The sequence below is a fragment of the Coenobita brevimanus genome, chromosome 22 (genome assembly GCF_032717465.1).
Source record: "Coenobita brevimanus isolate Jiangsu-jjx chromosome 22, ASM3271746v2, whole genome shotgun sequence".
NCBI classification, from domain to species: domain Eukaryota; kingdom Metazoa; phylum Arthropoda; class Malacostraca; order Decapoda; family Coenobitidae; genus Coenobita; species Coenobita brevimanus.
Genome location: NC_136975.1, coordinates 45,928,819 through 45,952,233, shown reverse-complemented (window position 1 = coordinate 45,952,233; position 23,415 = coordinate 45,928,819). Strand labels below are relative to the sequence as shown.

Below are 23,415 nucleotides of genomic sequence, written 5' to 3'. Positions count from 1 at the left end.
TAAACATTAAACTGCAAATGGAATGCAAGCTCACAGATTTTAGCATTATTTCAGATGCACACGTTGGGAGATAGAATGTGTTTGACCTCATTATGTCATTTCTTGGCTGCACTCAGTGTTGTAGGAATCAGGCTGTAATTGTGTTCTTGTCATTTTGTATTCTACTGTCAGGCTCACACCAGCCTCACTCATATAGTTCTCCACTCTATGCAGCCATCTCATCCTTGGTCTCTGTTATTAATTGCCAGTTATTAAAGGCTTGCATTCACTCTGCGATATAAAGTTTAAGTATACAGTTCCAAAGTGTAATTCCACAAGTTGGCACAACCTACCTTGATGATCTCATCCCTGTCAGCGTAATGTGGCGGAATCCCAGACCTCTCCCGGCTACAACCTGCTCAACTCTCCACTTGGTGGCGGGGGACAGATTTCACCCGGCCAGCGCATCCCTCCGCCACCCTTCTCCCCTCATGGCCAGACACCCTCACCCATCTCCAATCAGCAGTACTCCAACAGGTCGGTTCAGGAGAATTTTAGTCACCATCATTATCAGCCTCAGCGGCATCATATTAATATTACAGTATTCATTATTTTTTACTCGACTCCCTTACTCATCTCTGATCAGCAGTACATCAGCAGGTTGGTCTAGAAGTTTCATTATCATCAGCATGAACAAAATTATCATTGACTACATAGTCTCATGCATCTCCAGTCAGCAGTACTCCAACAGTTCTGTCCACAAGAACGTTCATAAACATAATTGCAGTGAATTACACCTGTTGGTCTAGTGAATTAAGGTGCCTCAGCTGAATGTGGCCTGTGGGGATCAGCTTTCTGTGCGTGATTTGGGTTCATTGCTTACATAATGTCACTTAGGATTGAGCAACAGATCACATTTACTTTCATTGTCTAGACCACATTCCTGGGTTGGGTTAGATGATGATAAAAGATACTGAAGTAATTACAAAGGTAGCTGTTGGTTAACATTATCATTAAAAATAAAAGTTAAATCTTGTAGTCCATACTTGTTATTGTATTCTCTTTTTAGTTAAATAATATTACAATTCTGGTTCAGTAAGTTCTTGAAAATTTCCCTTGTCTGATATTCTTTCTGCATTGTGTTCCTCAGTGGCCAGATGGGATATCAAGGTCAGGGGCCACAGTTGTCTCCCCGGCTGTCGCAAGGCTCCCCGGCGCCCCCCAATTATCCCCCAGGAGGTCAGCCGCTGCCCCAGATCTCCCCCAACAGCCCCGGTACTTCAGTCACGGTGCCACAGGGACAGCAAAGCCCCGCCTGGTCCTCCCCTGGGTCACAGCAGCGGCCACCCTCCATCATGTCGCAGAACCCCATGCTTAATGCCCAGCTTTCTGTAAGTCATCCACAGGTCATTGTAAGTCACTTGTAACTCTCAGAAAGTTACTCATAGTTTGCTGTTAGGTCGTCATATTTCCCCTTAAATCACCCACAACTCTAAATCCAACATAATTGATCATAAATAACTCACAGTTTTTTTTGCAAGTCATCCACACCCACAAGTCTCCTAAGTCCCATACAGTACTAGGTATATTGTTTATCTAACTCTCTAAGTTTTGTGCACCTCTTTGGAAGTCACCCACAGTTCTCACATATAACTGTGTCTCCATAGCCAAGCCATCCATAGCTTTTCATAAGTCTCCCACAGTTCCCTGTAAGTTCCCCGTCAGTTATTTTGAGAGGTTTTATATTTTATTCAGTAAACATGGTTTGTATTGTATTCATCAAAAACCAAAACATACTTTGTTATCCCTGTCTGGTGTTTTATATTATTTGCCAGGCCTAACCTCTGCAGGACTTGCAAAACAATTCTTTACAGTCCCCTGACTGTACCAAGTTCTTCTTCTGGTCTGTTTAATTGTATTGCTTTCAGGATCGTGTCCAGTGGGGAACACAGTGTTAAGTTTGTGGATCATACTACACTGCTACAAGAAGCTGTGTTAACTCTTTCATTGCACTTATATCTTACAGTATTTTAGTCTCCAGACAGTGCATTTCAGCTAAGGAGATGCCTGTCATATTGAAGGGGTTAAATGTGTCTTTGTCTATCCCCTCAAATTTAAAAATTTTTGTAAGCAGAATAAGATCACTGGGAGATGGCAAAAATAAGATATAGAAGAGATCCTGTGGTAAGTATGTCTTTGTCTATCCCCTCAAATTTAAAGATTTTCGTAAGCAGAATAAAATCACTGGGAGATGGCAAAAATAAGATATAGAAGAGATCCTGTGGTTAAAATTAGTGTAGAGTAAAAGGAAAGTAACCTCTTTCGTGTGATGACATCCTTGAGAGTTTGTTCCACAGTGTGATGATATCCATAAAATTTTATACTTGTCATATGATTGTATTCAGCATAGGGAAGAGTGTTAATAATGGTGGGCATAGAAACATTTTCAGTCAGCCCCTTTAGTATGATGATTTTTGTGCTGTTCTTTATACTGGTACATGATTATTTATGTGGCATCATAGAGATGTCTCACTGATGGGAGTAAGGAAGCTGTCAGTGCTGTAGTGAATTTTGACTGAGAAGAAACATGAAGGGTTGGAGGTTATTGCTTACAGGCGAATGACTGGTCCCTTCATGTGATGTAGACTGAATAGCTTAAACCTGGACCTCTACTCTGTTAATGGAGTGATGTTGAATGGATGATGGTTCAGTTCACACATGCATGATCCATTTCACTGATCATGATGTTGATTAGTTCTCTCTCTCTCTCATATTTTTTCTTGTTTTACATGTCGTACCTCACTCCATTATTAGATGGGAGAAAAGAGGATGAGATTATTATGGTGGTGATATTTGCAGTCGTACATGAGGAGTGATGGGAGCCGGCAGTTCAGTGGAGTGGGCCGTGCGGGTCAACTGCAGTCTATGAGATCAGTCCCTAGCCCTGGCACCCGACAGTCTCCCTACCCTGGCATGGCCCCACCAACCCCGGGTGCGACGGGACCTTCTGGAGAGCCTTACCCACCCTCCTCACCACAGCAGCCAGGCCAGATGATGTACCAACAACAGCAACAGCAGCAGCCACCACAGCAGTACCGGCTCCAGCGAGCCATGTCTGCTCCAGGCCAGATGCCAGGTAAGGTTGTGGCCTTACCTCCACACACAGACACACTCACACCTGCAGACTAATGCTCACACACACACACACACACACACACACACACACACACACACACACACACACACACACACACACACACACACACACACACGTTACTTTCATGCATTTTGACATTAACCCCTTAAATCCAGGCGACGTTCTTTTTAGCCTATTAGCAATTGCTGAAGGTGTAGCTGGTGTAGTTGAATCTGTTTCCCCATATGTATTGTTGTTAATTAAATAACTTAGGATAACTTGATCCAAGGTTCAGAATTGGTTGGGGAAGAAGTGATTCAATGTTTGATGCAGATTGTTCAAAGGGGAAGGACAAAATTCAGAGTGCAGTGTTATCTCATGAATCCCTGAACTAATTTGGGTCAAACTTTGGGGATGGGGTGAAGTTCTTAATTTCTAGTGTAGGCCAGTCAAAGATCAGTGTTATGGGTCATGATCAGAGTTTAGGCATGGCATTGCTATGCTTTCTGAGTACTTTATAACACTTACTGCTGCTGCCAGATGATTTTTGGGTTAAGAAAGACCTCTCAACTGGAAGGGGTTATTAAGGCTATACATAACCCCTCCAGTTCAAAAGCTTTCCCGAGTTGAATTGAAATATTAGAAAGAGCAAGAATAAGTGTATATACAGTTTCGGATTGAAGGGGTTAAACAGCTATGTCATTATTTATACACTTACTGCTCAGTGCACAGGAATAGGTACACTGAGAATTTGTAGTTACATATGTATTGATAAACACAGAGTATAGGATTTATTTGGATACATGTGAATGAATCATCAGTTAAATCTTCACTAAATAGACTAGCTAACAGAACACACACACACACACACACACACACACACACACACACACACACACACACACACACACACACACACACACACACACACAAAAGCACTGTGTGAATGCCATTTTTTTTTTTTTTTTTTTTTTTTTTTTTTTTTTTTTAAAGATTGGTGCTGCAGTAGATTGACGAGAGACTTTGGTTACCTCTTCATGCACTATTTGGGAATCCAGGTTATATAAGTTGTTTTACTTCTCTAACAGTGCCAACATCAATGTAGATTTTTTTTTTTTTTTTGCTTGTAATCTCCCTTATACACTTTTTTCATGAATTTTTGAGGTTTTTGATTGCAGCTTTTTACACCCATTTATGTAAAACCACATACACTTTTTAAATGAGGAGCGTATTCTCTTTGTTTAATCATGATTATTTTTTCTGGAGTAGTTAGTTAACAATGGTTTGGTTTGCTGTACTGTAGTTTGGTTGTGGGACAATGGGTACACTTTCTTGGCATGACCTCCCACCCTCACCTTAGTTAAACCCACAAATGAATCCTTTCTCTCAGTTACACCCACCCCACCCTCAGTTACACCCACCAACTCCACCCTACCCTCAGTTACACCCACCAACTCCACCCTACCCTCAGTTACACCCACCAACTCCATCCCATCCACATTTACATCCAACCCACTTTCATTTACAGCCACCACAACCACCCTAAGTTACACCCATCCCACCTTCAGTTATGCCCACCACCTCCACCCCACCCCTAGTTATGACCATCCCATCCTCAGAGCTATACCCACACCATCCAGTATACATTAATTACATCTATCTCCTCTTCCATCCCACCCTCATTTTAATTATAGCCTAGTGCAATATTTAACAGGCCCACCTCCCATCCACACACCTCCATATACATTGTCTATCACCACCACTCGACCTTGTCCAGTTACACTGGTCACCTGCCCACACTCGGCTCCTTGTACACTGGCCACACCACCACCATTATACAAAGAACTGGCAGATAACAGTACAGTACTACTGCAGGTTGAACCCAAATGTATTAAGGCTCCTGCTGTCACCATCATTTGATAAACACTTTTGCATGGATTATGAAAACCATTCAGAATTTTTATAGTAAATTACCCGGTTCATTTCATATGAGCAGTGTATGCAAGTAATGTCTTTACTTATTGTCAGTGATCGATAGAAACACTATTAGCATCATCCACTGGGCTTTGATACGAATGAAGTATGTAAAGTAAAAAATGTGATTTTAAACAAGGATGTATTACAGTGGTTATTTTCATTCATACTTTTTCATGAAATAACTGTATAACCTTTATCCTGAAGGGACTATGACCTGCTTTTGGCTGACACAGGCTGCTGCTGATGATGAAAAATGTACTTGATGACTGACTTCGATTTATTCCTCATTTGCCGAAGGGACAGAAGTAGGAAGCTTGACTCTAGTATTGTTTTTAGGATGTGGCAGCCCAACTCCAGCTTTTGCAGCCCTGTAATTTATATGGGACAAAAGGAAGAGAAGAGAGGTTGTACCTTCAATGCCTACCACTCAAAATTTATATCCACAATGAGATTAAAATGCAGGCTGTATTCTAGATCTCCCCACCTCATGTTAGTACAGGAAACTATGTCCAGACAGTGATGATGATGCATAACTTTGGAAATAAGTTATAAATAGGGATGTACAGTATATTGATACATTCATATACAGGACACTTAGGATGCAAAGTAAATACAGCAGGCTAATTGTTACAGATCATTGCATTGCCCCACTGCCACCACATCTACCTCACCCTTTTGCTTCAGGTACACCCACCACCACCTTCACTACAACCCCTACCTCAAACTGAGTTAAACCCTCTCTCATCCCACACTCACCTCCCATCACCACCACCCCCACCCTCTACTACAGCTTCATGCACCACCTTCCCTTATTTACAACCACTTCCTCACACCACCACCTCCACCCTGTTTTTGTTACACCTACACCTCCATCATCCTGTCTTAGTTACATCTGTACCACTACCCACTACCTTTGTTACACCTTACCATCACCACCCTCACTATTTACGATACACCTCCTCCCCAGCCTTTACCTTCACCTCAACCCTCAACCCCCACTGCACTCTCCTCCTCCATCACCTCATTCCTCACACCTACATTCTCTTTCACCTCTTGCTATGTTTCTCCTCTGCTTTCCTGCTCTGCCTACTTTTCCTCCTATTTTTCAGTGTTCTGACAGTAAATGGTTTGTGCAGTTTTTAAGCACCTTCTTCCTTCAGCACTGTCATTAAAAAAAAAACTATTTTAAATTATGATAGACCAATATTTTTAGCCATTGAAATACCCCCTCCCCTTTTTTTTCCCAATTGGTACCTTGAGAAGACGATGTTTAGCTGGGGTGGGGATGCTCATGTTGAAGGGGTTATGGAAGACTTTGCTTGACCCCTCCAGTTCAGGCAGGAGTAAAATTGTCCAAAAATGTAAGAATAGAGTATTAAAGATGTCATGATATTGAAGGGACAGAAATACCTTGCCACTGAGAATATGAGAGAAAGTATTTTGCCCATGTACTCCTTGCATGTTATAAAATTCCCAAAAGTAGTGGGAAAAGGAGGATGGAAGCTCATTCATGTCTTCGTGTAAAGATGTGATGGGCCTTCCTACTCAAAGTAGGGTAGGATATTGACTTGGAACTTCCTTTCTCCAGTGATTCATGATCCAGGCAATGTCACAGTCTTCCTGTAGATTTCCACACCTGATACCAGCAAGAAAAATTCAGACATTTGATGTGGGTAATGATAATGATAAAATACTTCAAGTTCAGTGTTCATACAAAGAATCTGCATTATTTTTTAAGTTAAGCCAAAATGTCAGATATAAAATCATAATAGGACTCATGTAATAGTAAAATTTGTCAAGAATTTGAAGTGGAGTTCATTTTATCGGGGCACCCACCAATACAAGTAATACGCAGGTCAAAGTAAAACTGTGCAGAGTCATATGGCTGTAGGGTAGAGTTAAAATTGATATCGTGAGAAATGGCCAGAGCTACATAAACCCTTCGATAAAGCTAAAAAAACAAAGAAAAAAAAGTTCTCTATGAGTGTAAGAGTGCAGTAGTGACCAGGAGGTATTGATATCATATAGTCATGTTATCTTGGCATGTATGACATTCAGAGATATTTATAGTACTTGCCAATCACAGTTTTAACAATTTAGCACGTCTTATATAGTAATGTGTTGTATTTGATATACAGTAGTATGTTTGTCATACAAATTAACAGTACTGTAATGCATGTACTGTATTAAAGATAATGAAGCACTTTGCTTATTTGATATAACATTTAATTATGTTAATGTGATATAAGTATGAAAAATTAGATACTGGTATGAAGTAATTATCATAGTACAGTACAGGGAAGGCAAGAGTAATGAAAAGATGATTTGTGTTTCTATTTTGTCTCTTGTAACTGTACTGCTGAAGCACAAACAATGAAGTATCAAGTCCCTCATTTGTGAGGGATCCTTAAATGTTTTGTGGTTCATCTTTGCTGATATAATTAGGTCTAGAATTGAAAGTGGTGGATTTAAAATGACCAAAAGCCAGTCATGATTGACTGAAAATGCCTAGAATGATGAAACCTTTTTGAAACCTTGTCAGCATGAATTTCTTTTAAATGTTGAAAATCAATGTACGGTATTGTAGTATAAAATTAATCCATTGAAATTTGTGTATGTGATAGTTCAGAAAACTGAGATAAATTTATTTCAGTAGGCAGGAGACAAGATTGATCAGCTAGAGAAATTGACATATATTAACAACAGTAATGAAAATAGCTTTTATACTTAACTCTAATGTAAACTAAGTGTGAGTATAAGTAAGTGCAATAATACCTTATAAGGGTGTGTGATGATCATAGCTGTACTGTATCTTATGGAGGATCAGGTAACCCTGATTATAATGGCAACAGTGACAGCCAGTAAAATGACATACATAACAATAATATGACTATCATGTCAAATTGTCAAGGTTCTGGTCAATTTTATATGCACCGTGAAGCATTACAGTAACATTCTGGTTGTTGAAACATTTGCAGTAAACTTGAGTTTATGTAATGTTTACACAACCGGTAAAAACCGACATTCTTACAGCCATTCTTATCAAGTACTGTATCACTCTTTAATTAATGAATGCTTCATAAATGTTATATGCAGTGCTGTAAAGAGCTTTTAATGACAGTGGTTTCTGGGAAAGCCTTTATAAAAATGCTGAATTTCTAAGCCAGAAGACTTATAAAAAAAATAAAAATCCAGTAATGAATTTTATGTGGAGAGCTAGAAAAATATAGCCCCAGGTTTGTGAGTATATACTCTGTGTTCATGCCAGTGCATCATTTTATTCAGCTGAGGATCTGTTGTTGATATCTGAGCTCCTGCACACATCATTCCTTCAGTAAGTCAGAACCAAGTCCTTTCTTTAGTTCCCTCTTTTATTTTGTGTCCATTCTCTTTTTGCTCTTTTAATAATGCCTCCTCCTGTCTTAGTCCCTCTCTATCATCAGTAGCATATGTAATAAGATCATTATTTCTTGGATTGAATAGCATTTATGCATACGGTAATTTGTTTCTACAACTTCACCATGTGGCTTTCAGTGAAATTTTTGGTTTACTAGTAATTTATTGTACATTATTTTCTATGCTGTGGTGGATGAGACAAAAGTGAACCTTTTCATGATAATGTTTTCTGTTGCATATATTCTGACTGATGCTAGATTTTATTTTATTCAGCAGAAATTGAGTCATAGGAGCCTGAGTGATAGTACTGTAATTATTAACCTTCTCATGGTAAAGACAATTTAAATATTTAATCCCAGCTAATGCATATTATTTTATGAAGCTTAGAGTGAGTCACAGGAATCAGTTATAACATACTGTTGATATGCCATATGTGAACCATTTATTTAATTTTCTTTAAGTCGTAAAATTATATATTTATTTGCTTAGTCATCAGATATATTACTGTGAAATTATATTTTTGTCTTCTCTTCCTTTTTTTCTTCATCTACCGAGCTTCCTGTTCTTCTTTTCTTTCATGGACCATTTCCCACAACACCCAACTTGAGAAACTTAAAAATTCTCCCTCCACCTTATCTTGGCCACACATGGTGGGCAAGAATATTTACTAAGAATAAGAAGAAGAATGCTGAGAGTAGTATTGTATAAAACAGTAACAACCAATTCTTTAGGGCCCTTTTTGGGTGGAAGGCATACATATATATTTATAAATACACACATACACAAATTTCTCTTCTCTTCCCTGTCAAAATTTTTAAAGTCAGTTCTTCTTTGCCTCTGTTTCTTCCAACCTCTTTCGCTGTACAAATACCAGCTGCATTTCATCCCTGCTCATATTCTTGTTGGCCAAGGAAGTTCCTTCACATCTCTTTCTTACTGATTTATTTCTGGCCTTGGCATATCAATACCTGTATAATATTTCCTTGTACGCCAGCTATATCGATGTGTAGAATGACATAACTTACAACTGAAATTTTTTGTGAATTTTTTTGTATGTTATGTATGCAGTCCATATCGATGTGTAGAATGGTATAAATACGTACAAGTGAATATTATTGTGTGTTTCCTTGTATGTTGTATATGCAAACTGTATCGATGTATAGAATGACGTGAATAACATACAAAAGAATTTTACTATGTATTTCTTTGTATGTTGCATGTGGAGACTGTATCAGTGTTAGAATGACACAAATAACATACGGGTACAAGTGCATATTACTGTATAGTATGGCAGACACAGATCTAAGGAAAATAGGTTACAAAGCTTCCTAACCTCACTAGAATACAGCCACCTTTTTGGGTTATATTCTGGATGGGTGAGGTTTTCTGGCACCTTTTCCTTAGTGAATTATTTACCATACTGCACTGTCTCATTCTCCTGTATGATGTTTATGTCGTGCCAATATTGAAGTAGTTTTCAAATACCATTGATACCATGTTAATATCGATATAGTTTTCATCAGTAACATGCCAGAGGATATTGAGGTGTACAGAATAAATCAATAAGGGAGTGTTAGGGAATCTCCAAAGCCACTCAGAATATGCCCCCCTCCCCTGCCCCTTCCCACTTCCCTCCCCAGTTTCCACCCCAAGTGAGCGAGGTTTCGGAACTGCTACTACTACCCCCAAGAAAACCCACCACCTACCACCACTAGAGAACTATATATATATATATATATATATATATAAAGGGTCTGCCAAAAGTAGTGTAGCTTTCAGTTCAGTTTGAGGGACAGAAAACAAGTTATATTACTTAGATCAATTTAATGTGATTCTGGAATATTCAGATTTTGAAATAAATTTGAATAATCAGGGATCATGTTAAAATTGATGTACGCACTACTGATATGGTTTTGTCCCTCACGCTTGATTGAAATCCCTTCAGTACTTGTGGTTGACTCTGTATAAATGGTATATGTATTAAAAAAAAAGATCTTTGTTAGAAAATGCCAACCAACCACTGCACCATTTAAGTATTTCTTTTCTTGTTAGGTGCCCACATCCAACAGGTAAAGAGATAAAAGTAACAGGGTATTTATTTATTTATTTATTTATTTTTTAAAAGCATTTGAATTTAGCCTTCTAGCGGAGCACTCAAGTAGACGAGCACTGTTATTTTAGCTCGAGAGATGTGTCACTCCTGAATGATATTATTTTCATGGTTAAGGTTGAATTTCCCTTCATGTGTCTGTAGTTTTGACTGTTCTTATGGTTGATGCCAAGAAAAGGGAGGCAAATTTAATTATCGTGTTTAATCATTTTATTTTTGTGTTTTGTTGATCCTGGTGTTCTTAGGGTTTCATTATCACTTTGAGAGTTTTGTTTTACTAAAGGAAATGTTTAGCACTGTACAGCACTGCCAGTCACAACATATAATATCTTGCTCTATACTGTAATTTTTTTTCCTCAAACAGGGCACAGTTGTTGATGTTGCAAATATTTTCATATGCAATGAGTTATTTGATTCGAGAGATGTTGCTGCACATAAATTTTTGTTCTTGATAAATGAGTGTTGTTGAAGATCATATATGAATGTTATAATCACATCACCATTTTTAAATGTGTTGAGAGCAATGGGTGTGGGTAGTGTAGGTGTGTGCAGTAGGCTGTGTGGCACCGGTGGTATGCGTGGTGGCGTATGCGCGGAGGTGTAGGTGCTTAAGAGTGTGTGCGTTGACTGACCATGGGGGTGTCTTCTAGGCGTGCACACCCCGCGCCACTACCCCAGCCCGGGCCACCACCATGACCCCCCTGCACCCCCTCCCCACTTGCCCGGCCCTCCCCCGGTTCCGCCCCACTCCATGGCCCATCCTCACGCGGGCCACCACCACCCCTCGCCCCTCCCCCCCGGCCTCATGGCCTCCCCTGGGCCGGGCATGGGGCCGGGGGACACCCAACACATGATGGGGGGGGGTCCTATGGGTGGGGCTGGGCCAGGGGGGGGCATGCCAGGGCTGGGGGGAGGGGTGATGCCCCAGGGCTACGAGGGGGGCCTCCCACCCCCCCCTCACAACTATGAGGTACCCGCCCACTACTATGGGGCCCATGACCCGGCCAGGACCTCCGCGGGTAAGTCTCTGCCCACAGCCCATCACTGCACATCACCACTAGCTAGCACATCACCACTAGCACATCACAACTAGCACATCACCACTAGCTAGCACATCACACAATGGTCTTGGTGCACATTACTAACAAGTAGATGTGACATTTATGTGCACATAAGAGTAGCTAGATAGCAGTGGTATCCATGTGCACATGATGCCTTCGTTACTAAACCATACATGTTACTTGTTGTCCCTCCCTTGTCACAGTTGCAACAGTTCCAGCATTCAGCCTAGCTCACACACCAACAGGAATTCCTCAATAAGCTTGGCAAGACATTGCTTGCTGGTTTATATATTTTTAAAGCTAATTGTTCAAAGTTTTTAGTTAGTTTCATATTCGTTTAAGATTTGGCCTGTGTTGTACACAAATCTATGTGAATAATTTTTTTTAACTTTTTTATTGCAGTGTTGAGATTCAAAGTTCTTGAATAATTAAAGATATGAATGTGAGTGAAGTACAGTGTTTAGCGGCTTGCTTATTAATGAGTTCCAAATTATTTTTGTCACTGAGAAGAACATCCACACTTAACCAGCGTACCAAAGACCCACTGATAACATTCTTGAGTCACATAAACAGAACACCATGACCAACAGAACACTGTAGTACACTCTGTTAAATAGAGCCATATTCAAAGTGGCATAGGAGAGTTTGCAATACATCTTCTTTAGCAGTTTCTTCTGCACATTATCTTAGTATCCTCGTGTGTTAGTGATGCAAGGGAATGTTAAGATGTAATATGCAGAGTAGATAATTAAGGAAGAGGTGTTATGAAGCCCCCTATGCCACACACAGTATGGCTTTTGTTTAAAATACACCTTTATTTCACTGCCAGAAACACTTTGCCACAACCCTTGGCACCACAAAGGATGATGGCAAAGTGCTGACACCCAGTTACTTCATTAAGTACAGTACTGTTGTGAAGTACACAAATGTCAAGTGACATGAAGTGGCATGCTTCAGTGTTTAATAACACCACAGTGAAATATGCCCACATAAACATTCATATAAAAAAACTTATGCCACACCACACCACATCACATCACTTCATACCACACCACACATGCATACAACACAGCACAACTCTTTTCAACAAAACACAGCACCCAGACTAACAACAGACCACTCCACACTACTCCACACCACACCACACACATCATGCAACACAGCTTATTGAAGATGTGTTGTCCCGTGCGACCAGTGTAGCCCAGCGGCACCCAACACCATACCTCTGAGCGGGGTGTAATCATCCCTCCCTACCACAGGCTCAGGGCCCGTCCGTGTTCTGTATGTGCTGAAGCCGAGATCTGCTCTTGTTTTGCCGTCTGCTTATTCTTAATGCGAAAATGGTGACCAAAGCCTCGAAATTCCCATACGGATCCGATTTGTCGCTTTGCTCTTGCAATGAAAAAAAGATATCCGTGATTTTCCGAGGTTTGGGGTCACTCGCGCTGTGTTTGTTGGCTAAAACAGCTTGTGTGTGAGATGGTGAACCGACTTAACTTGTGAAACCATCGACCAAACAACTGCTTGAGCTGTGCCGTTTTGCTAGATTGTGCCAAGTCAAACTATCTGTTTGTGTGGGCAGACAGATCATGTGATAGTGAATATGTTGTGTCTTCCTACTCATTAGACCAACCACTCCTCCATCACACCAGCCCTCCCAACCCCCCACCACACCCTTGACCAGAGCTAACTCTTGAGTGTGTGTGTCTGATGAGCCCCAGACCCTCTCCCTCCCTTCCTCCTAACATGCCCTCTCCTCATTGGTCCTGTTTTTTTAAGTATGTCACTAATACCTTATATCTTATTGGTCCATATTACCACTAACTTGTGGTCACTACTGTCTTGCCTTCTTGTTTGTCTTGTTGTTTTCTTATGTTTATGTTTACAGTGACATTGTTTACTATAAGTGTTTTGCTTCATATATGAAGGAAAACTATTACAGTATATACTAACTAACCATTCATCATTGACATTGTCTCATAAACAAGTTTAGCGTTGTACTTATTGTGTAACCTCATTATCCTGTGCATTTAATTATTCCTTTTCACTCATTAAATGCATTCCTAATTACTATTTCCTAACCTAATGTGACTAAAATAAGGAATAATGACATATAACACAATTGTAGCTTCTTTTTCCATTTTTATGCTAAGAGTTCCTTTAACAAGTATATGTATTAGAACATCCAATAATTTCCCAGTTGATTGCAGCCTAATACACCCTTTTTGGTTGCAGTGTGAGTGCTAATTAGTTGGTGTTTCTCTTAACCCCTCATTGTGGTTGCCTCATGATTCCCTTGGTGGTTGTGCAGGCGGAAATGGCATGCTCAGTGAGTACACTCGAAACGAACTGCGTGCCCATGTTGGTGCCCGGAGTACAGGGGGGGGTGGGGTCGGCCCTGGCTCACCCTCCCCTGGCCAACAGCAGCAACAACAACAACAACAACAACAACAACAACAACAGCAACAACAACAGCAACAGCAGTCACAGCAGCAGCAGCCACAACAGCAGCAACAGTCACAGCAACAGCAGCAGCAACAGCAGCAACAACAACAGCAGCCGCAGCAGCAGCAAACACAACCACAACAACAACAAGCACCACCACATCTGGCCTTTCAACCAACCCCCGACCACCACCACCACCACCACCACCATCACCACCACCCTGACCAGCCACTACTTCACTCTTACTCACCCTCAGGTACCTGACCTCTGCCTCACTCACTCACTGTTACCTCACACTAGCCCTAACTCACCTCACTCTAGTTCAGAGGCATGTATGTTCGTCGGTTAAGGAGGCTGCATGGCAACTCTTCCTTACCAGGTTATTTTTGTAAATGGTACACTATAATATTCTTTTATTTAATACATATATATTCTTTAATGGGTTTGAGACATTGTTGATAATAGAAGAACATTAATAACATACTTAACATAATAATAAGATGTTATATGGAAAAAAGATAGTTAAGGAAGAAGTGCCAGAAAGCCTTCAGAACTGACAAAAATACAGCCCCATCTCACCTCACTCCTCAAAAGAGAACACGGACTGCTAAGAAAAATAAAAAGTGACGTGGACTCGTGATCTAGCGCCCTTTAGGCTCTTCTCTAGTGTAGATGTTTTTAATTTCATCTTTTAATTGCTTTCTGCATATTTGTTCCTTGTCATGCATAACTAGCTTCCTACGGTATAGTTTGCATATTTTAACTCAGTGTTCGTCTTTGTTACTGAATGTCACTGCTTTTACTGCTATAATTCAGGCATTCACAGTCAGCTTATCAACTTTGCCTGCAAGTCATCAGATGCTTTATGAATTGTAATATATATTTATATGCCTCATGACTACTTATGTGACAGCTTCTTGCCAATTAATGATCAACACAGTGAGCGCACCTTATTGTTGTTCTTGTTTGCAATAAATGACCCATTCCACCCCCTCACATGCATTGTCACAACACAGCACACCAGTTGACTTCCACTCTTTGTCCAGAGTTTTCAAATTGACCTCAAATGTTATTTATTGCTTCAGCTTGTGAGTATGTGAATGAGTTTGATGCTATTTTTAGCTCCTTTGGTACAGTGTTTTTCTCATTTATCCCTGTTACCTTGATATGATTCAGCACTGGGGTACCAGAATAGTGAAAGGGTTTGCACATTATTTCTTATAAACCATGCAGTGTGATGGTGTATTTTTTTAGAACTTGGTACTGCCAGACACTTTAATTCAGCTTTGAGAAGACCTCTGGTAATGAAGGGGTTAAAGCATCAACTCATTTGCTTACCCATGGTTGATTCTGATAAGCCAACACTCTATTGCTGAGCTTTGTGAGTAAGGCTCTTATCTGTGTAATTTATTATACTTTCCTCCTTTTTCTCTTTTGTTGAAGTAAGTTCATTGCTCAATCATTTGCTGTATTTTGTATTTGGTGTATGTTTAAGTTGTTCGTTGTCATTGTTACCTTATGCCGTTGTTGCTGTTGCTTCCCTCTGCCTTTTCCTTGTGTTGAATGTTTCCATTCAGTTTTTGTAGCACAGGGTTTCCCCAGAAGAAGTTAGTTTATTTTACAGGTTAATATTTCTTTCAAAAGCTTCTGTTTGTTATCCAGTCATATTTCATATCATTAAACATAAAATGAAGGTCAGAAACATAATCATTATCATTGTTCTAACCCAGTTTCCCACTGTTATTAATGGGGTGAGTAGAATCCAGCAGCAAGAAAATGAAAGAAATAATAGGAGAAATGATAATACTGTAGAGTGTCAAATGAATGAGCCATACATGCATTCACCCATCATTCAAATGTTCAAAATAAAAACAGTTAAGATTCTCGTAACCCACCTGCTGTGAACGTGAAATTGTCTGGGTGCTTTGATATGGTAATCAGACACTAAGAACATAGAATTATTGATGTGTTATCAGAATACCTTTAGAGGATGGAAAAATAGTGTAAATACTTTTGCAGTACAGTATAAAATGCAGAATAAGTAATGTACTGGCAACAAACAGTCATTATTTCAGCAGTGTTCCAGTAGTCATGGCCAAAGAAATGGTTGGATACAGAGCTGAGAAATTGATATATAAACATTGTGTTATGGTGTGCTAGTGTCATCTTATAAGTAGCTCTGTGAGAGTGTATTTTTTCAGATGGATTTAAAACATAATGAGTCCCACTCAGGTCACCAAGAAACTAACTTTTCCTAACCCAACATGGTGAGGTATGGCTCAGTTCTCTTTAGTGGACAGCCTAATCTTGGTTGAGATAAATATGCCGACGTCCTTGTAAGTGACATGAGTGATTAAATATACAACATTATGGTTTTGTGCTTTAGTAGACAAAATATGGAACATTGTTTTTCCTACAAATACAGCAGTGCTGACCGCAGATTTGACTGAATATTATTTCATGTTTTTTGTAGTACCCCAGAGAACCTTCCCTTCCCCTCTTTTTTTATCTCCAGAATTTAAATATGAAAATATAATTTACATGCTGTGAGTGAAATAACAAATTGAATAACAAATTGCAAGTGTAACCCGTCATTGAACATTGTTAGCACTGTTTAGAATACTGTCTGGATGTCCTGTCCATGGGATTGGTGAGAACAAATATCTACGCACATATTCTGTGTGTTGGAAAGGATAGTTACAAGTTGTGGAAGTGAGGTTCCTCCTTGTTTAGTTGGTGTAGAGATGTGGTGACCCCACTGCCCAGCATTTGTGTTGCAAGCAGTGTTGTACCTCATATATCGGGGAGGGAATGCATTGTATTTCCTCCTTTGACTCACGTCCTTCATGAGATCACAGAACTGTATTGAATCTCTTTACCCCATGTCAGTACAAGAGATTGGGATAGGATGATGGGATTGATGATGATAATGTATATTGCTTCTTTATTTCTTCTCATTTATTTAGCTTTATCCTCTTTGCTGCTGTGGACAGAGATTGAGGCTGGCACCAGAGGAATGTTTTCATCTGGAAGAAATCTTACACCCAAAGGGTTAAAGAATATATTGAGTAATTTCTTCCCTGTTTTGAATGTGTTACAAGTTATTCAGGCAAACACCAGGAAGATTTGCTCAGCTGGGAGACATCTTCGAAGTTGAAGGATGTTTCTTCAAAGCTGAATAGGAATGTGTGGTGTTAGTCCAGTTATAAATGATGCATCCATGAGTTACAGGCATTTATGCTGATATTGCCCTACATTCTCAGTATTTTCTTAGTCACTCTCATTACGTAATGGGGATGCATATCACTATTTGCTTTGTTGCTTTATTTTTTTGATTGAGTTCTTTGTTTACATAATATATATCTGGCTTTAGGCTTAGAGCATTACTCCTCTTTATCATTCATTTCAGTTAATAGATCTTTGTTAAAATAAGGAAAGAGTATGCGGTTAATGATTTCAGGTCACAGTATAGGGTGCCACATAAACATGAACAGGGAATTGGTTTGGGGATTGAGATGTTTTAGGAAGTGTGAAAAAGTTTTTAAAACATAGGAACAGTTGTTGTTGTGGCCCCAGGCCTAACAGAAATATGAGCTTTGTGGGCAGCAGGGTGAAGTTGTCCTGCGCTGTGCACCATACTGGGGGATAAGGGAAAACTTGAAAGATGTTTATATAACTGGACAGTGGAGCTGCTTAGTTGTATATCAGTACCACCATGTGAAGATGTTCCCCTCCACCACCTGAACTATAATATCCATCCATCCATCCATCATCCAATCCTATGTTGCCCCATGAGGAGCATAGGAGCCCAGGGCTATCCATATATATATAAATTAAAAAGTAAAAGAGAAACAGCACTGTAGGGAAGAGAGGCTATTGTAATACTGAATAGTAATAATGTTCCATAAGAGGAAGTGGTTGACTAGGGATTAAAAATGGCACTGAGGGCAGAGTTTTTGTGTAATCATCATTTTGGTATATTGCCACCAAAAGATGGGGTGAGGTAGGATGCAGAGACAAGAGAAGAGGAAGTATGAAAGTGGAAGAAGTATCAACAGCTTACCTGGGTTGTTTACAGTGCCAGTGTAGGTGTGGAACATGACAGTGTGTAGGAGGAGCATTGAAGAATTGAGCCTTTGAGATTAATTTAAGAGCAGCAGTTGGTACAAAAATTATAGTTGGAGTAGGCGTAATTGAATATGTGAAAGTGTTGGCATGGAGGGAAATGTAGGAGGTACCAGGTATGCAGTGTGATGTGTGGATATGAAACTTAAATACAGGAAGAGTGATAAAGAGGGTGTGTTGAACTACACCTGGTGATGTTGCAAGGGTATGACCTTCATCTGCATGGGAAAAGAGCTTTCACCATCAAGTAGGCATATTTTAGGTTTGAGCATAGAGAGAGGAGGATGGCTGGATATACAGTACAGTATATGTATTGCTTCCGTGATTGACAGACAAATGACGAATCACAAATGAGCAGCTGAGAGATCTGCTGAGAATTTAAAGACGTTGATGTGATACGTAAGAGATGATTGAGGTGGTTCAGACATGTGGAAAGAATGGAGTCTGGAAAAAAAAAAAGAAAAAAAAAAAAAAACGGCAGAAATATCTAGGAATGTCACCTAAAGTGACTTTGGATGAGGTCCTGAAGTATGACCTCACGGTTAGGGGATTTTACAGAGATGCTGCCAGAGATTGTGGTGCACTCGGAGCTGCCATTAGGTGAACGAGGCCGACATGTATGCATACACAAAGCCTTTTAAAAGTAAAACCAGCGAACTTGTCATGAAAAAACCTGTCTTAATTATAACAATACTGGCAAAATTTACATGCCAGAATTTTAGGATTACAGTAGCTCATTTAAAATAAATAAATAAATAAAAAAGGAGAATCTAGGATATAGGAAGCTAGTGTCTTTTGTTTTAAACTCTGCTTTACAGTTTTTTTTTTTTTTTTGCCAGACAGTTTTATTGAGCTTAGGAGAGATCTCAGGCTGAAGGGGTTAAGAAATAGCTAAATTTTTTAAATTATAATTTCAGAGACAGTAAAGAAGAGCAATTTTATCCTTGTTTTAAATAGTTTCATCATTTAAAGTTCTTGTTCCATGAGATGAGGTACAAATAAGCAGTTAACCCCTTCAGGATGGGGAAGCCTATTTTAGTTAACTCTTGCTTTTGTCAGATGATATTCTGCATAGGGGAAACCTCTTGTAGGGATGGGATTAGAAATAGTCTCCAGTATCTACATTATTTTGATGATGTTTTATTTTCTTGCTACTCCCAAGTATTTTTCATTTGTGTAGGGGATACTGCTTGTAGTTGACTGGTTAAAAAGGGTTGATGTAGGATCCAGCATTTCAAGTGATTCACTGTTTTGTTCGTGAAAATATTGCCTATAATTTAGTCAGTCTTACTCTTTACACACAGTTGACCACTTCTGCTCCGATGATGTACCGTATAGAAAACTCTCTTACGGTGTTGCTGTTGCCAGGTAGTTTTATTCAGTTTACATGAGCACCCTGGGCATAAAAGGGTTATTAAAAGTTTTATCTAATCCCTCCAGTTTGGAAAAAAATTTCTTCTGGAGATAAAATGTGTGTGAAGATAATGAGAATAAACCATCATCTTAATGAAGGGATTGATATTAGTTAGAGTTTTCATTGCTTCATAGCTGTACTTATAGGTCAGCCATTAGGTATAATTGCAGTGGAATAGTTAGTTTCCATTTTTCATTATCATCATCATTGTCACTGTCATCGTCATTTATCATCATTATCATTATCATCATCATTGTAATACTGTACAGTTTTCATCATTTCTGTTTTTCACTTTTGTTATCTTATTTTTCTTCCCCCTACCCATGCTTTTCCAGGACTCACATCCTCCAGAACATAGACCATTTTCCTGATTTGTGTGTCATTGTCTGTGCCTGATATATGATTTATTCCTTTTCACTGCTTCTAGATGCACCATGGTTTTTATTCAAGCTAAAACTAGACATTTGTGTTTTTCGTAGAAGGATAGAGTCCCAGCAGTTGAAGGTTTATTACCCCAGCATACCACAGGATTCAATATGAGTGCTGTTGTAAAGCAATTGCCAGATCTTGTAAACTTGTGGTATTTAATTGTAATATGTTTGAACTTTTTAGATATTATATGAAAGAGAGCAAGTATATCACAGTATTTCTTTCAGTGTATTAGTGGTAGCTGGGGGCACTCACCATCCTCTCAAACAATTTAGTGCTGCTCTCTACACATAGCTTTAATGCAGACCCTATAAAATTTGATATTGACAAGTAAAATTGTTGAAATAGTTAAGTTGCCCCCAAGATGTGAGTATTAAGTAACCCCTTCACTGCTATTGGTCCTTCCTAAGTTGGGGAAAAAAGAAAAGAAAGAAAAAAGGTACTGTAATTTGGTGCTGGGGCAGTTATAAATGAAAATGAGTATTAAGACCTCAGCTAACTGACTGTGCATAGAAATTACAGTGTCAATATGAGTGGCATTAGTATTCTTGATTGTATCACATCTTATCAGTTATTGTATTGTTTCCAAATGAAAACGATGTGATCACAGTGAAGAGGTTAGTGTTTAAAGTTGACAAGATTTGGCACAGCACTTTAGGTGGTCCAGGTGCCCCATTGTTTATCGTAGTAGCTCCATTTCACAGTAACACAGATGCACGCCACCATACCAGTATTGCTTTACCATCCTCTCCGATAATAGAAATAAACCTTGTAGCGCACATTTGATGCTCTCGTATGGCTTCTTGGACCTCTGTTGCTTTCAATGTTCTAACAGTCACAATCCTTCCAAGGTAATGTGCAGTCCTCATTATATGTCAGAGATAGTTTTAAAAGTATCCCAGTGCTTACAAGGACACTGTTGATTAGGGGGACTGACAAATTGGGTTTAGGTATCAGGGGAACTTTAATATGTTACATTCTAAACTAAGCAAAAAAAGTATTGAAAAGATGGCATATGATGAGGACTCACTGTGTCTTCCATATTTAATCCATATATATATATATACAGTAGAACCCCGGAATTTGTACACAATTCATTCCTGGAGGCTGTACGAGTTGCGAATTGTTCGAAAACCGAATCATTTTTTTCCTTAAGAAACAATATAATTTACATTAATCCGTTCTTTAGTATGGATGAAACGGTAGATTTTGGCATACTATAATGAATGACAAGATCGGAGAACCGGGTTCCTCTTTCAAACTTGCAATGAGTTCTTTTTTTTAGCTCAGTTGTTGTTCTCACTGCTTTACTTTTAGCTCCAGCTGACTCACTAATCTCTTCGGGGCCTATGATTATGTTCAGTACAATTTTCTAACGAAAATACGTAATTCATCACAAAGTTTAATTGAGCCTCTATAACTGATGCATATCTAGCGGAAGACAAAGCCAGACTGGCGACTATGTGGCACCTACGACGCCGCATCTCGTAGTGCGAATAACGGGTCACCATACGAAAACTGGAGTGATTTTTGGGCGAAAAAGCTGTACGAAAACTAAGTTGTACGAGTAGAGAGGCGTACGAATTCCGGGGTTCCACTGTGTATGTATATATATATATATATATATATATATGTAAAATGTAGCATATTAAAGAAATGTTGTTGTTTTTTATTTATTTAAGTTCAGGGTTTAGGTAATGTTTTTGAAGATTACTATGAATATTCTGTTTATTTAGTGAAGCTGTTGGGTATTTAGCTGAGTCTGTTGTTTGTAAGGTTTTTCATCAGTATATCAGGAGTGGTCTCAAATTATTATTATTATTATTATTATTATTGCTTTTTCTTGTTGTTGCCCAATACAGTAATGTATAGAATTTATGCAATAATTTAAGAGGTAATCGTAGTTAATTTTTGTTGACGAAATAATAACTTTTCATAGAACAAAGCCTAAACAGATATTATTCATGGTTGAATATAAGGCTGCTTCAGGAAGTTGAAGAAGTACATTTTGGTTGACATTAAGAACATTTAGATCTGTTATTTTGTCGCAAGACTGTTGTAGGAATGAGAATTTCCAACATATTGATTATGCAGAAACTTCTCAGTAATGTCTTCCTCACGCTGACATCTTTTTCATTTTATGCTTGCTGCTGCCAGACTGTTATTCATAACTTGAGAGAGACTACTGCTGAAATGATAAGAAATTATCTTTATTAACTCCTTTAGTTGAGGGGAGTGAGTGGATGGTGGGTAGCCCCCAAGTTTTTTTTTTTTTTTTTTTTTTTTTTTTTTTTTTTTTTTGTAAAGGCTTTTGGGTTTATCCTAATACTCAGTAGTCCTCCTACTCACCTCCACATGTCACCATTGTGGCACTAACACCCACCGTTCGTAACTGAATACATGAAAGGGTCGTCTCATAGAAGACTGGTGTAGTTATTAGCAGGGGTATTTTTACAACGTCAGTGGGTCTTCTGGTAGACCATTAAAGTCTGCATTTATGAAATTCAAATCCTTAAATTGTTCCCTGTGCCAGCCAGATTTGATCCTGGGTCCAGTAGGACTGCAGGCCACCCCTCTACCGATTCAGCCAGTGCCTCCCACTAATTAAGACGATGATAGTTTTTCCACAGAACTAATTAATACTCTTTATAAATTTTTTCCTGTGTTTTTAAGATTATGTATAATTTTCTCAGTTCAATAAGATTATTTACGAAACTATCCCTACCTTCACAGACACCCTCACCCCAGGCAGTTTTTCACAGTACAGTACAGTACAGTAATCCACAGTACAGTACAGTACCTGTACAGTACAGTTATGTACCACATATGAGAGTGTTCCTTCATAATGGTTTCTGATTATTTCCTTGATATTTTTTGAATTTGCATTTTTGCACATAGTTCATTAATTATGAAGGTCTTTCATGAAATCAATTTAATTTTTTATGAAACTAATTAAGATTATGACAGTTTTCCCACAGAATTAATTAAGACTCATTATAAAATTTTTCCAGTGTTTTTAAGATTATGTATAATTTCCCCACAATTCACTAAGATTGTAAGACTTTTCCTACCTTTCACAGACACCCTCACCCCAGGCAGTTTTTCACATGATGCTAGCACTTCAGTTTAAAAAGCGAGTATGATGCTTGGCCGAGCGCATGTAAACTGTTCCACTTGGGTAGTTGTGCATTATTTTCAGGACGACATAATGTTAACTGTTCATTATTAACCCTTTCCCTTTGGTGGCTTTTTTTTTTTTTTTTTTTTTTTTTTTTTGTCTCAGAATTATTTTAATCAGCTTATGGGAGATGTTTCAAATCTGAGGGGTTGGATAGAGCCTTTT

The 23,415-nt window shown here is 39.0% G+C and overlaps 1 protein-coding gene across 13 annotated transcripts in view; it reads left to right on the top strand.

The window, feature by feature from the left end:
• The window catches only part of LOC145392535 (uncharacterized), a 285,273-nt gene that overhangs the window by 249,128 nt on the left and 12,730 nt on the right, over window positions 1–23,415 (top strand). For 6 of the 13 annotated variants that reach the window (XM_080266936.1, XM_080266937.1, XM_080266939.1 and 3 more), the window contains 5 exons: window positions 356–516; window positions 1,130–1,370; window positions 2,839–3,115; window positions 11,249–11,617; window positions 13,971–14,360. In XM_080266936.1, the coding sequence (XP_080123062.1) occupies window positions 356–516; window positions 1,130–1,370; window positions 2,839–3,115; window positions 11,249–11,617; window positions 13,971–14,360 (1,438 nt within the window). The remainder of the gene's footprint in view (window positions 1–355; window positions 517–1,129; window positions 1,371–2,838; window positions 3,116–11,248; window positions 11,618–13,970; window positions 14,361–23,415) is intronic. The other 7 variants (XM_080266946.1, XM_080266942.1, XM_080266941.1 and 4 more) reach the window with 3 other exon arrangements.